General features: G+C 37.2%; 1 protein-coding gene and 3 pseudogenes across 2 annotated transcripts; 3 read left to right on the top strand and 1 right to left on the bottom strand.

Annotated features, from left to right (window-relative positions):
• The first annotated feature begins 1,655 nt into the window (after positions 1-1,655).
• Positions 1,656-2,712, top strand: LOC114374711 (syntaxin-112-like). The gene has a single exon (XM_028332382.1). It carries the CDS (start codon positions 1,676-1,678, stop codon positions 2,573-2,575), a length of 900 nt encoding a protein of 299 aa, XP_028188183.1. The 5' UTR covers positions 1,656-1,675; the 3' UTR covers positions 2,576-2,712.
• A 328-nt stretch (positions 2,713-3,040) lies between these two features.
• On the top strand, positions 3,041-4,711 carry LOC114374710 (annotated as a pseudogene).
• A 94-nt stretch (positions 4,712-4,805) lies between these two features.
• Positions 4,806-7,853, bottom strand: LOC114374712 (annotated as a pseudogene). The gene is made up of 9 exons (XR_003658618.1): positions 7,806-7,853; positions 7,604-7,705; positions 7,395-7,508; positions 6,823-7,227; positions 6,393-6,491; positions 6,021-6,118; positions 5,449-5,554; positions 5,286-5,367; positions 4,806-5,084 (listed from the first exon to the last, which is right to left on the bottom strand). The product of XR_003658618.1 is annotated as an uncharacterized LOC114374712 (transcript).
• A 181-nt stretch (positions 7,854-8,034) lies between these two features.
• On the top strand, positions 8,035-10,160 carry LOC114376727 (annotated as a pseudogene).
• Positions 10,161-10,167: the final 7 nt, after the last annotated feature.

The raw sequence follows: 10,167 nt of genomic DNA, 5'->3' as shown, positions 1-10,167 counted from the left end.
TTTTTTTAATTGCAGGTATGATTTCATGGTGTTTGAATCCCAAGAAGCTTCTTTTGCCTTGATTGATAGCTTTTAAGTTGGAAAAGCTGATAGTTCATATAAACAAAAAATAAGATATAGAAAGCCTAATAACATGAATAAATAGTGAATCTAAGGATCATATTTAATTTGGTGAATTGCAATGCAGATAAAAAAACCCTAAAACTTCAGTTCATTTGAAAAGGATGAACATAGATATGTAATATTTAATACAGTAGAACAAAAGTCATAGTATAAGCCTAGTTTACAGATTTCATACTTAAATACCATGTACATAGATGAGAAACCTTTATGAATTGAAAAAAAAAATAGTGAGAATGACTCTAGATGTTATGGAAATAGAATGAAAAAAAAATGAAGAAGTAAATCAAGTGAGAGAGATGGAAAGATAGATAAAATGTTGAGCCAGATAAAACAATACAAATAATGAAGTGTGCGGTTTCAAATATTATATTTAGGGAATGATTGTCCGGTTACTCCACATCTTTGATAATGTGTAGTTACTCATTATTTGTGGTTACTAAAATTTAAATTTAAATGATTTTTTTTAAATGTGGAAACATATCTTTTATTAATTTAGGGGCAAAAACGGTAAAGTAAAATTGAATACAAAAGAGGACATTTCCTTATATATTGTTATAAATTACTTATTATTTTTTTCTATTTCAAGTTATCTTTTTATGCCTCAATGAAAAAGATAGGTTGATTAAGAAAAAATTAACAAAAATATTCAAAAAAAAATTGTTAAAGATTTTTTTAAAATGTTTTTGCTAAATAATAATTCTTAAAAATATTATCATTTAATATAGTTATTCTTGATTAAATGGAAATGCCTTCATTTTGGTGTACATATTTTACTAAATCATTTAACCTAGTTTTTATATTTTTAGTATTTCTCTCTTAAAAATTATCAATTACTCTCATGTTATTGGTTTTTTCTTTTTTTTACTTCTATTTTTTTTCTTTTTTCTTTTTAGTTAAAATAGGCAAAGAGGCACCAAAGTGTCACTCTCCATTGGTATTTAGAAAGAGAAGAAATTTTACTAAATTTTTAATAACGAATTAAATGCAAATAGTATAAGAAAATTTATTATCTAATAATTTAAAATTTTTAAAAATATATAAAAAATAATAACTTAGAACTGGCATAAGACGATTGCCTTATTGGTCTTATGCTAGCCACAGCCTTTCATGATTCTTATTCTTTCAAAGTTTTATCACTGAAACTGCACAGGCAGTTTTTGCCTCTGAAACTGCATGGCTAGTTTATTAGATTTTACTTTTCTTTTTCAAGTAATGCAAAAACCTCTCTCGAACCACGTAGGTTTCTCTACGTGTTGCAAAATAAAGAATCAATTTTTAATGTTCAATTCTTTCCTTTTCTTTTATGCTTTGATTCTCTTCTCTTGCCTCCCTTGTTATTTTGCCGTGGCTGACAGTTTCTTTTCTTTCATCAGATCATTTGGAGCATTTTAAACTTGCGTCCATTGAGAAATTGACTCATTTCTTGAATTTGTCCAAAAGGGTATGCTTCATTTTTTTTTATCTTGAAAAACCCACAAGCGTGTTCCGTTTTCTTATTTTGCATCTTGTTTTGTTGGTTTTTGCAGTTGGGATTTTGCGAAATTTTGCAAAGATGAATGATTTGATGACAAAGTCGTTCCTAAGTTATGTGGAACTGAAGAAACAGGCTCGGAAGGACCTTGAAGACGACGATCTTGACATTGAAGCAGGGAAACTCAACCCCACGGAAGACCGCAGCCTCTCTCAGTTCTTCCAAGAAGTTGAAGCAATCAAGTTTGAAATGGAAGAGATCACCAATCTCTTATTTGATCTTCAGCAACTGAATGAAGAGACAAAGTGCACCCACGGTGCCAAAGTTCTCCGCGGCCTAAGGGACAGGATGGAGTCAGACATGGTTGCCGTGCTTCGCAAGGCACTGATCATCAAGGCAATGCTCGAGGTTCTTGACCAATCCAACATAGACAATCGTAGTTTGTCAGAATCCTACAAAGAAGGGAGCCCCATTGACAGGACCAGAATGTCTGTCACAAATGGTTTGAGGGTCAAGCTTAGGGACATGATGAATGACTTTCAGTCCTTGAGGGACAAGATTCTATCTGAACACAAGGAAGATTTGAAGAGAAGGTACTATACCACGACCGGTGAGGTTCCTACTGAAGAGGTGATGGAGAAGATGGTTTCTGGGAGTCTTAAAGTTGAGTTTTTGGCTGGAAAAACGGATGCTGATTTGGGCACTCAGGTTAGGCACGAGGCATTGATGGATATCCAGAGGAGTTTGAATAAGCTTCACCAGGTTTTTCTTGATATGGCTATTCTGGTTGAGACACAGGGTGAAAAGTTGGATAACATTGAGGATAATGTGGTTAATGCTGGTAACTTCATCCATGGTGGGACTAATAGTCTTTACAATGCCAACCAGATGAAGAAGAAGAACAGAAAGTGGTTGTGTTGGGTTTTTGCTGTGGGGCTGATCATACTACTCGTATGCATCGTTGCAATGTTGTCTTCTTGACTGGAGCAATTTGTAAGGAGTGATTTAGAGTTTCGAGACCGTAAAGCTACTTTCATTTCCTCTTTAACAGTTCAATGGTTTTTGGATTGTTGGGGGAAGTTCTGTTAATTGATTCAAATTAGTTTATGAGAACTACAATTTATTGAATAGAATTTGGTTTTGTTGATTCGTTTACTAAATGCAATTGATTGGTCACATTCGAGTAATTTTTTTCTCTCTTTAGTTTGTTGAGTTAGTTTGTTTCATCTGTGGTTCCAGTGAGTTCTTACTGCTGCGCCTTGTATTTACTTATTTTTACTTGTAACTTTCAAAATCTGTCTCGTAATAATTGGTCAATGCTGAAATGGCACCAAGTACGTGGAAACAGCCAAAGGAAAGGAAGTCCATTCTATTTTTTCTATATAAAACAGGATATTCTATTTACTCTATAAATATCTTATCCAAACTAGTGTGAACAAATTAAAGCCACTAATTTTGAGCAACTTCTTCTACTCCTTTCTCCAAATTATTTCAACTTCTCTTTTGAGGATGGTTCGATTTCTTTGCACTTTTTAATGGCGGCTATGCTTCTGCTCCTTCCGCCAAACACAAAGCAGACCAAGGCTTTGCTGGAGAGATGTTCAAATGTAAAAGAACTGATGCAGATTTATGGTCAATTGTTGAAAAAAGGCACCATCAGGAACCAGTTAACAGTAAGCACGCTCTTGGCCTCATACGCAAGAATAGAGTTGGGTAACTTAGCCTATACTCCTATGGTTTTCGACAGCATAAGCTCACCTAATACTGTCATATGGAACACCATGATTAGAGCATATACTCAAATAGTAATGACCCAGAAGCAGCGCTGCTTTTGTACCATCAAATGCTTAACAACTCAGTACCTGACAATTCTTACACTTTCCCTTTTCTTCTCAAAGCATGTTCTGCTCTCTCAGCCTTTGAAGTAACCCAGAAAATCCACGCTCACATTATCAAAAGGGGTTTTGGTTTGGAGGTCTATGCCACAAACTCTCTCCTTCGCGTTTATGCAATTTCAGGCAACATCCAATCTGCACATGGTCCTATTCAATCAGCTTCCCACGCGAGATATTGTTTCTTGGAACAGAATGATTGATGGGTACATAAAATTTGGAAATGTAGACATGGCCCACAAGATTTTTCAAGCAATGCCGGAGAAGAATGTCATCTCTTGAACAACCACGATTGTTGGCTTTGTTAGGACAGGCATGCACAAAGAAGCCCTGTCTCTTCTACAGCAAATGCTAGTTGCAGGCATCAAACCTGATAGTATAACCCTGAGTTGTTCTCTTTCAGCATGTGCCGGCCTTGGTGCATTGGAGCAAGGCGATTGGATTCACACCTATATTGAAAAAAACGAAATAAAATAAGATCCAGTTTTGGGTTGTGTTCTTACAGACATGTATGTTAAATGTGGTGAAATGGAAAAGGCCCTACTAGTGTTCAGTAAGTTGGAGAAGAAATGTGCCAGTGCTTGGACGGCATTAATTGGTGGCTTTGCAATCAATGGAAAGGGTAGAGAAGCTTTAGATTGGTTTACCAAATGCAGAAAGCAGGAATTAAGCCAAACTCGGTCACTTTCACTGCAATTCTGACTGCATGTAGTCATGCAGGACTAACTGAAGAAGGGAAGTCCCTGTTTGAGAGCATGAGCTCTGTTTATAATATTAAACCTTCTATGGAACATTATGGATGCATGGTGGACCTTATGGGCGGCGCAGGGTTGTTGAAAGAAGCAAGGGAGTTCGTAGAGTCCATGCCCGTCAAGCCAAATGCAGCAATATGGGGAGCACTGCTCAATGCTTGCCAACTGCACAAATATTTTGAGCTTGGTAAAGAGACTGGCAAAATTCAGATTGAATTGGACCCTGATCATAGTGGTCGGTATATTCATTTGGCAAGCATTTATGCTGCTGCTAGAGAATGGAACCAAGTGACCAGAGTGAGAAGCCAGATCAAACATAGGGGACTGCTAAATTATCCAGGATGCAGTAGCATCACCCTGAATGGGGTTGTCCACGAGTTCTTTGCTGGGGCTGGATCCCACCCACATATCCAAGAGATATATAACATGCCTAATCTTCTTACAAACAGATGATATGTTAAGGAGAAAATATAGAGGAGAATGAAAATGAATCCAGTGAAATTGGTAAGATAGAATGATGGGAGAAACTAAAATGAGAAAAATGTAGTTTTCTAGCATTTGAGAATATAAAAGAAAAAGAAAAAGAATAAATTATTATTCCTTTTTGTTGTTACAATAATGTTACGAACGTAATGAGGTTTAAATGAGGTTTACCTCTTGTACACTATCCCTCCCTTGCCACTAGTAGTGGCATAGAAAATTACTAATACAGAAGATACATATTTGTTGGGGTATCAAATAAGACAAAAATAATTGCTGATGTAGAAGCACATTTACAGTTCAAGCTATGCTAAGATGCTGCACAGCTGTCCAAGTTTGTTCTGGCTCTAGCTGGACACTTCCAATCTGAAAATTTAAAAGAATCAATAGAGAATGCTTTAAAATTATTTCAGTAGTGAGAATACTGCATTACTGCAGAATGTTCAGAAACCACTCATTTCTACTTAAATTCAATAGCCTCCATGCTAATATTGTTGCCACGAAAAATGCACAGCCAAGCAGAATATATATTTGATTCCTTTCTAGAATGTTTTGTAAAGTCATTACCTTAGCATTTTCAACGCAAACAAAATCTTTGTAGCATGCTTCCATTTGAAGGTAAGGATTCCACAACACAGCATCTGATCAACTACATAGGTAAGAGGCAAAAGAAGTATAAGCAAGTGACTTGGGCAAACCAAATAATTAATAGAAGTTTAAAATTACATACTGTGTTCTTGATAGATATCAGATCACCCAAACCATTGTCAAGTTGCAACTCACTGGAAGCATCAAGATAAGCACAATCTACAAATCCAGGGAAAGTGACAACTTCCCTGCATTATGAAGATTACTGTATATTAAACTAAATTAAGAAACTCAATGTCAGGATATGATTCTACATTATTCAATGAAATTTTGGTTTTACATGAATTAGATTGAGTCAAAGTATACTTGTGCATTAGATAAAGATAACGAATGAGGAAGAAATGAAAACCGAAAGAAATGGGAACATGTATTGGCCACTAAATGAATGTAACGTTTCAGAATTCTTGTTAAAATTCAGGCAAAATGAATAAAGATGGATTTTAAGTAATAGTTGACATGTATAAAGAACAAAGGGTATGCACAAGAAAATGCAAGGTCGAGATCATTTGAAAGACTCAATAGTTAGCTTGTTATCCAACCCCTGGACTAGGGGAAAGCAAACTTCAGTATTACCATTTTCTTGTGCCAGTACAAGTAGTTATTGTTTTATTTCCACTTAAGAGTCCCCAGACAAAAAAAGTATCATATACATACCTTTCTTCCTTACCCTACACTGGATTTTTAGGATCTGGATCTTTGTTCAGAGTTTTGCAACCTTTCAACCCCTTTACTGATGCATTACTCACAGAAGCCTGCAAGACAACCCTAAAACGATTACTTCTACAAGTTTAAGCAGTAAGTGTATGCAATGAAATTGAGTTAAAAAACTGTGCATTAGAATAATTCTAAATTGATTCAAATAACTATTGAAAGATAAATGTTTGTTTAAGGATTGGATGCTTAATTTCAGTTCAGATCTCCAGAAAACCCAATACAAAATGTTAAAACAACATTTAAGCACAAATAGAAAACATCATTTTGGTTATGCCATGGTGATTATTCAAAATTATGACCCTTATCACTTACTTGAAAATATGTGTGCAAGGTGGTACTAAATGAGAATGCTTTATTGTCTGTATTTTTAACTGTTAACTCAGTCGCTAGACTTTTAGCATTTAGTGTGACCTGCAAAGAAGGAAGCATGCAATTGCATCACCATTAGGTTGTAGAACACAAGAAGCATGAGTACAAGTAGTATTGTAGATTTGGCTCTTTTTAGTTAAAAAAAAAAAGTGCAATTGTAGTCATTGATTCAAAAATGAACAGTTGAGATTATAATAAAATACACATATATGTATAACAAACTATGAAATTACAATCTCAACCGTTGATTTTCCAATTAATGGTTATAATTACACTATATTCTATATCGTAAAGTGCATCACCTCACTTTGGAGAAAGTTAAATTTGTAGTGTTACAAAGATGAATTGTGGTTGAAGAAAATAAGCCCCTGACCTTGAATAAAGCATGGAAGCTGAAATCCCACACAGTACAACTATAAGGACCATCCTTCAGCTCCAGAGTTACAACAGGATTTCCTTATGTGTTTTCAGAATCAACAACAGTCCAATCCACACCACTCATGATTTAAAAACGAAAGCATAAGCATACAATGGAAAAGAAGGTCAGCATAATGAAGTCATCACACCACTCATGATTTCACTGAAGAGAAGTAAGTTTTATTAATTAAAAATACTCAGATTTTTGTATTTTAATTCAGCAGATATAACATAAAAAAAGTAAAATATACAGGAAAAAAGAACAAGAAGAAGTGCAGAAAATAGCGTGGATTAAAGATGCACACGTACCTGCTGAATTGGACCAGGACCAAACTGTGGAAAACAATGCGGAACACCACCACTGCCCAAATATATAAAATGAATCAGTGTCTGGAGGATCCAGAATTAATAAATTACAACGTAAAAAAGAATTGGTTTGCATAGTGGATGAAAAAAGCATAGGTGGAGAGACTTAAAAGAGTAATTAAAGATTAAAGATATGAAGTAAAGAGAAGAGAAGAAGCTAACCTTATCGGTTTGTTCCCATTGAAAACAGCGTCGGGGCGAACAAAGAGGAGGTCCTTACCACTGGGAACTTTCCAAGAAGTAATGAAACCTCCAAACAGGTATATCTCAGCCTCACTGCACACCCACATATTCAATCAATCAAAGTACGCACTCACATGGTTGTGGTTGTGATTGTTAAGGGAAAAATAGCTTTATAGCAAATTACGCACCTACCGGCCGGGGAAGTGAGCACAAGCTTGGGCAAATTCCCCTCTCCCTCAGTAAGTCGCACTCCCAAAGATGTACTACTTGCATATGCCATTTCACGACACCTGCAGAATTTAATAATGAAACTAAATCACCAACGAATCGAATTTAGATAACATGTTTAAGGATAAATTCAAATATTGAGTTTGAGTGAGTATTAGTAACCTGTTGAGATTCGGAAAGGTCCCATCGCCATCTGTTATTCTACTCTGCCACCAATGTTATTATCTCTTATTTATAATTGTTTGACACGCGGAAATTCGGATATTACTTCCGCTCAACTGGATCAAAATTGATTCGGCCCGAACATATTGAGCCCATGAGCCCAGTGGAAATCTCTCACGGAGTTGGTGAGGAAGCTGAAATCGAAAGCGGTTAGTGGGGTCCACTTGAGATGGATGAGCACCGTGATGTGTTTCCGAGATGGCAGCCAGGGTGCCGTTGGATCCCCATAGGTGTGAGAATCGACGCATACGAGCCCACACCTGTTTCTGCTCTTCCTTCCCACATCCTCAGTGTTCACGCCGGACACTACCACTCCCTCTGGGCCTGGGGCAGAAACAACCAGGCCCAACTTGCCCGCGGCCCATCCTCTAGGTAACTGACTAACTCCATCGGGGTGTTGCTAGGTGCACCTAGCATTATTATTGTTGCACCCAATATTTTTTGAAAATGACAAAACTGCCCCTGCACTCTCTTTGCATTTGTGATGAATGTGCGTGAGGGTGATCCGTAAATCGTATGAATCAAGTTGATCCATACGATTGATACAGATACAGATCAAATAATACTAGATGCACCTAGCAACACCCACTAAGAAGCCCTTGTCTACATGACTATTACTATTGTATTGTATTGTGTGCATGTGGGTACTAGAGAATCATGGCATGAGCCAGAAAGAGTGAAGGGATTAGAGACTCTGAATGTGTGTGGTTCTTTTGGTTGGGGAATTGAGAGGAGTAAAAATTAGAGAAATTCACATCAATGAGGCATCAACAATTACATAAAGAAACTTGATATCACAATTTAATCCAAAATATTAAGGGTTAGATTTATGAATCTTTTTTTCAGGTAAGACTTCACCTCACACTTGTATTTCAATCCTTATTGGTCTTCCATTGTATCCGTCTTGGAGATGATGGTTCCGTGTGAGTCTCGGGGAAATCCAAACGCGGACAACTTGGTCTTGGTCAAAATATCACCAAGTCTGTTGTCCCTACTAAACTTGTAGCAATTTCTGGATAAAACGTAGCTAAGGTACTAAATTTCCTTGTTATCATACTCACACTGACACTCTCATTTGGTAACTAACTTAACTTGTTTGTTCAGGTCGCGTTTGGATGGGGGCATGCTCTTGCTCGTACTGCGGATGGCAAGTTGTTTGGATGGAGGCTATTCAGCGGACGGTAGGATAGGAAAAATGGGGAATAATCACTTCCAGACATCTCCGTTGGAATCCGAGTCTCCAAATATCTCACAGCTCTCGCGGACCTTGAAGCTGCTGAAAAGAGAGTCTTGCAAGGAATGGAGCAGGAGAATAACATGCCAATAGTATGGGAGCCCCGCTTGGTCGAAGAATTACACGGTGTTCATGTTCTGGACATTGCGTGTGGCCTTGATCACTCTCTGATTCTTTGCCGTAAGTAACACACACAAACACCAAACACTTGATTAAATTCCTGTAGCAAGTTAGATCATTAAGATGTATGCATGCGTTTTCAAAACTTAAGTTTTTTACTATATGCTATATCAGGTGATGGTGTGCTCTTGAGCTGTGGGAGCAACGTGTATGGCCAGTTGGGGCGAGCTAAAACAGATTTGGGAATTTTCCCCGTTGAAATGAGCTTCAGTCCCGTTTTTATAGCAAGGGCTCGGACATTCATTGGCAATATGCGAACTCGGTGAATCAGATGTTAGTGTGGGGACTACAAACATTGCTACATGGGGATGGGAAAGTCCCCTCTTTGATTGATGCATTGGATGGGGAAAACCCTGTCTCGGTTTCGGAAGGGCGTGCACATTCCCTTGCTCTCACGTCCAAAGGGAAATTGTGGGTCTGGGGCTCTGGTACAAGTGGCAGACTTGGATTAGGAAGTTCTGCTGACCAAGTGGAGCCATTTTGTGTTGATTCCTTGGAGAGATTTCAAATTTTACAGGCCCTCTCAGGGTTTGATCATAATCTGGTCCTAGTTGCTGGCTGATTTCGCTTCAACAAATAAATACCTTCCTTTTGGGGGGAAAAGGAAAGGAAAAACAGAAAAAGAGACTCTTAAGCTTCAACTTAAAGCTGGACTTTTGGAGTGGAGTCTATCTGACTATAAATAAATCTAAGCACTCTCATTCCAACTTTTTCTCTTTCTTGGAGGTTTTGTATGTATTTTAACTTTTAAGCTTAAACTTAATCGTGGAGTTTCATGCAAACACTTGAAACTCACCTAGTTTTCTTGATAAATAAATCTAAGACGGTGATGTGTTTTTCAGACATTTAGTGCAAATAGCTGAAGGGAATTTTAAGAGATATATGAGA

Source organism: Glycine soja, chromosome 11 (assembly GCF_004193775.1).
Source record: "Glycine soja cultivar W05 chromosome 11, ASM419377v2, whole genome shotgun sequence".
Taxonomy (NCBI): domain Eukaryota; kingdom Viridiplantae; phylum Streptophyta; class Magnoliopsida; order Fabales; family Fabaceae; genus Glycine; species Glycine soja.
The sequence above is the reverse complement of the archived record's forward strand: the minus strand, read 5'-3'. Positions and strand labels throughout refer to the sequence as shown.

Coding starts and splice junctions, on each gene's coding strand:
- LOC114374711 (XM_028332382.1), top strand. CDS start 1,676: ATGAATGATTTGATGACAAAGTCGTTCCTAAGTTATGTGGAACTGAAG.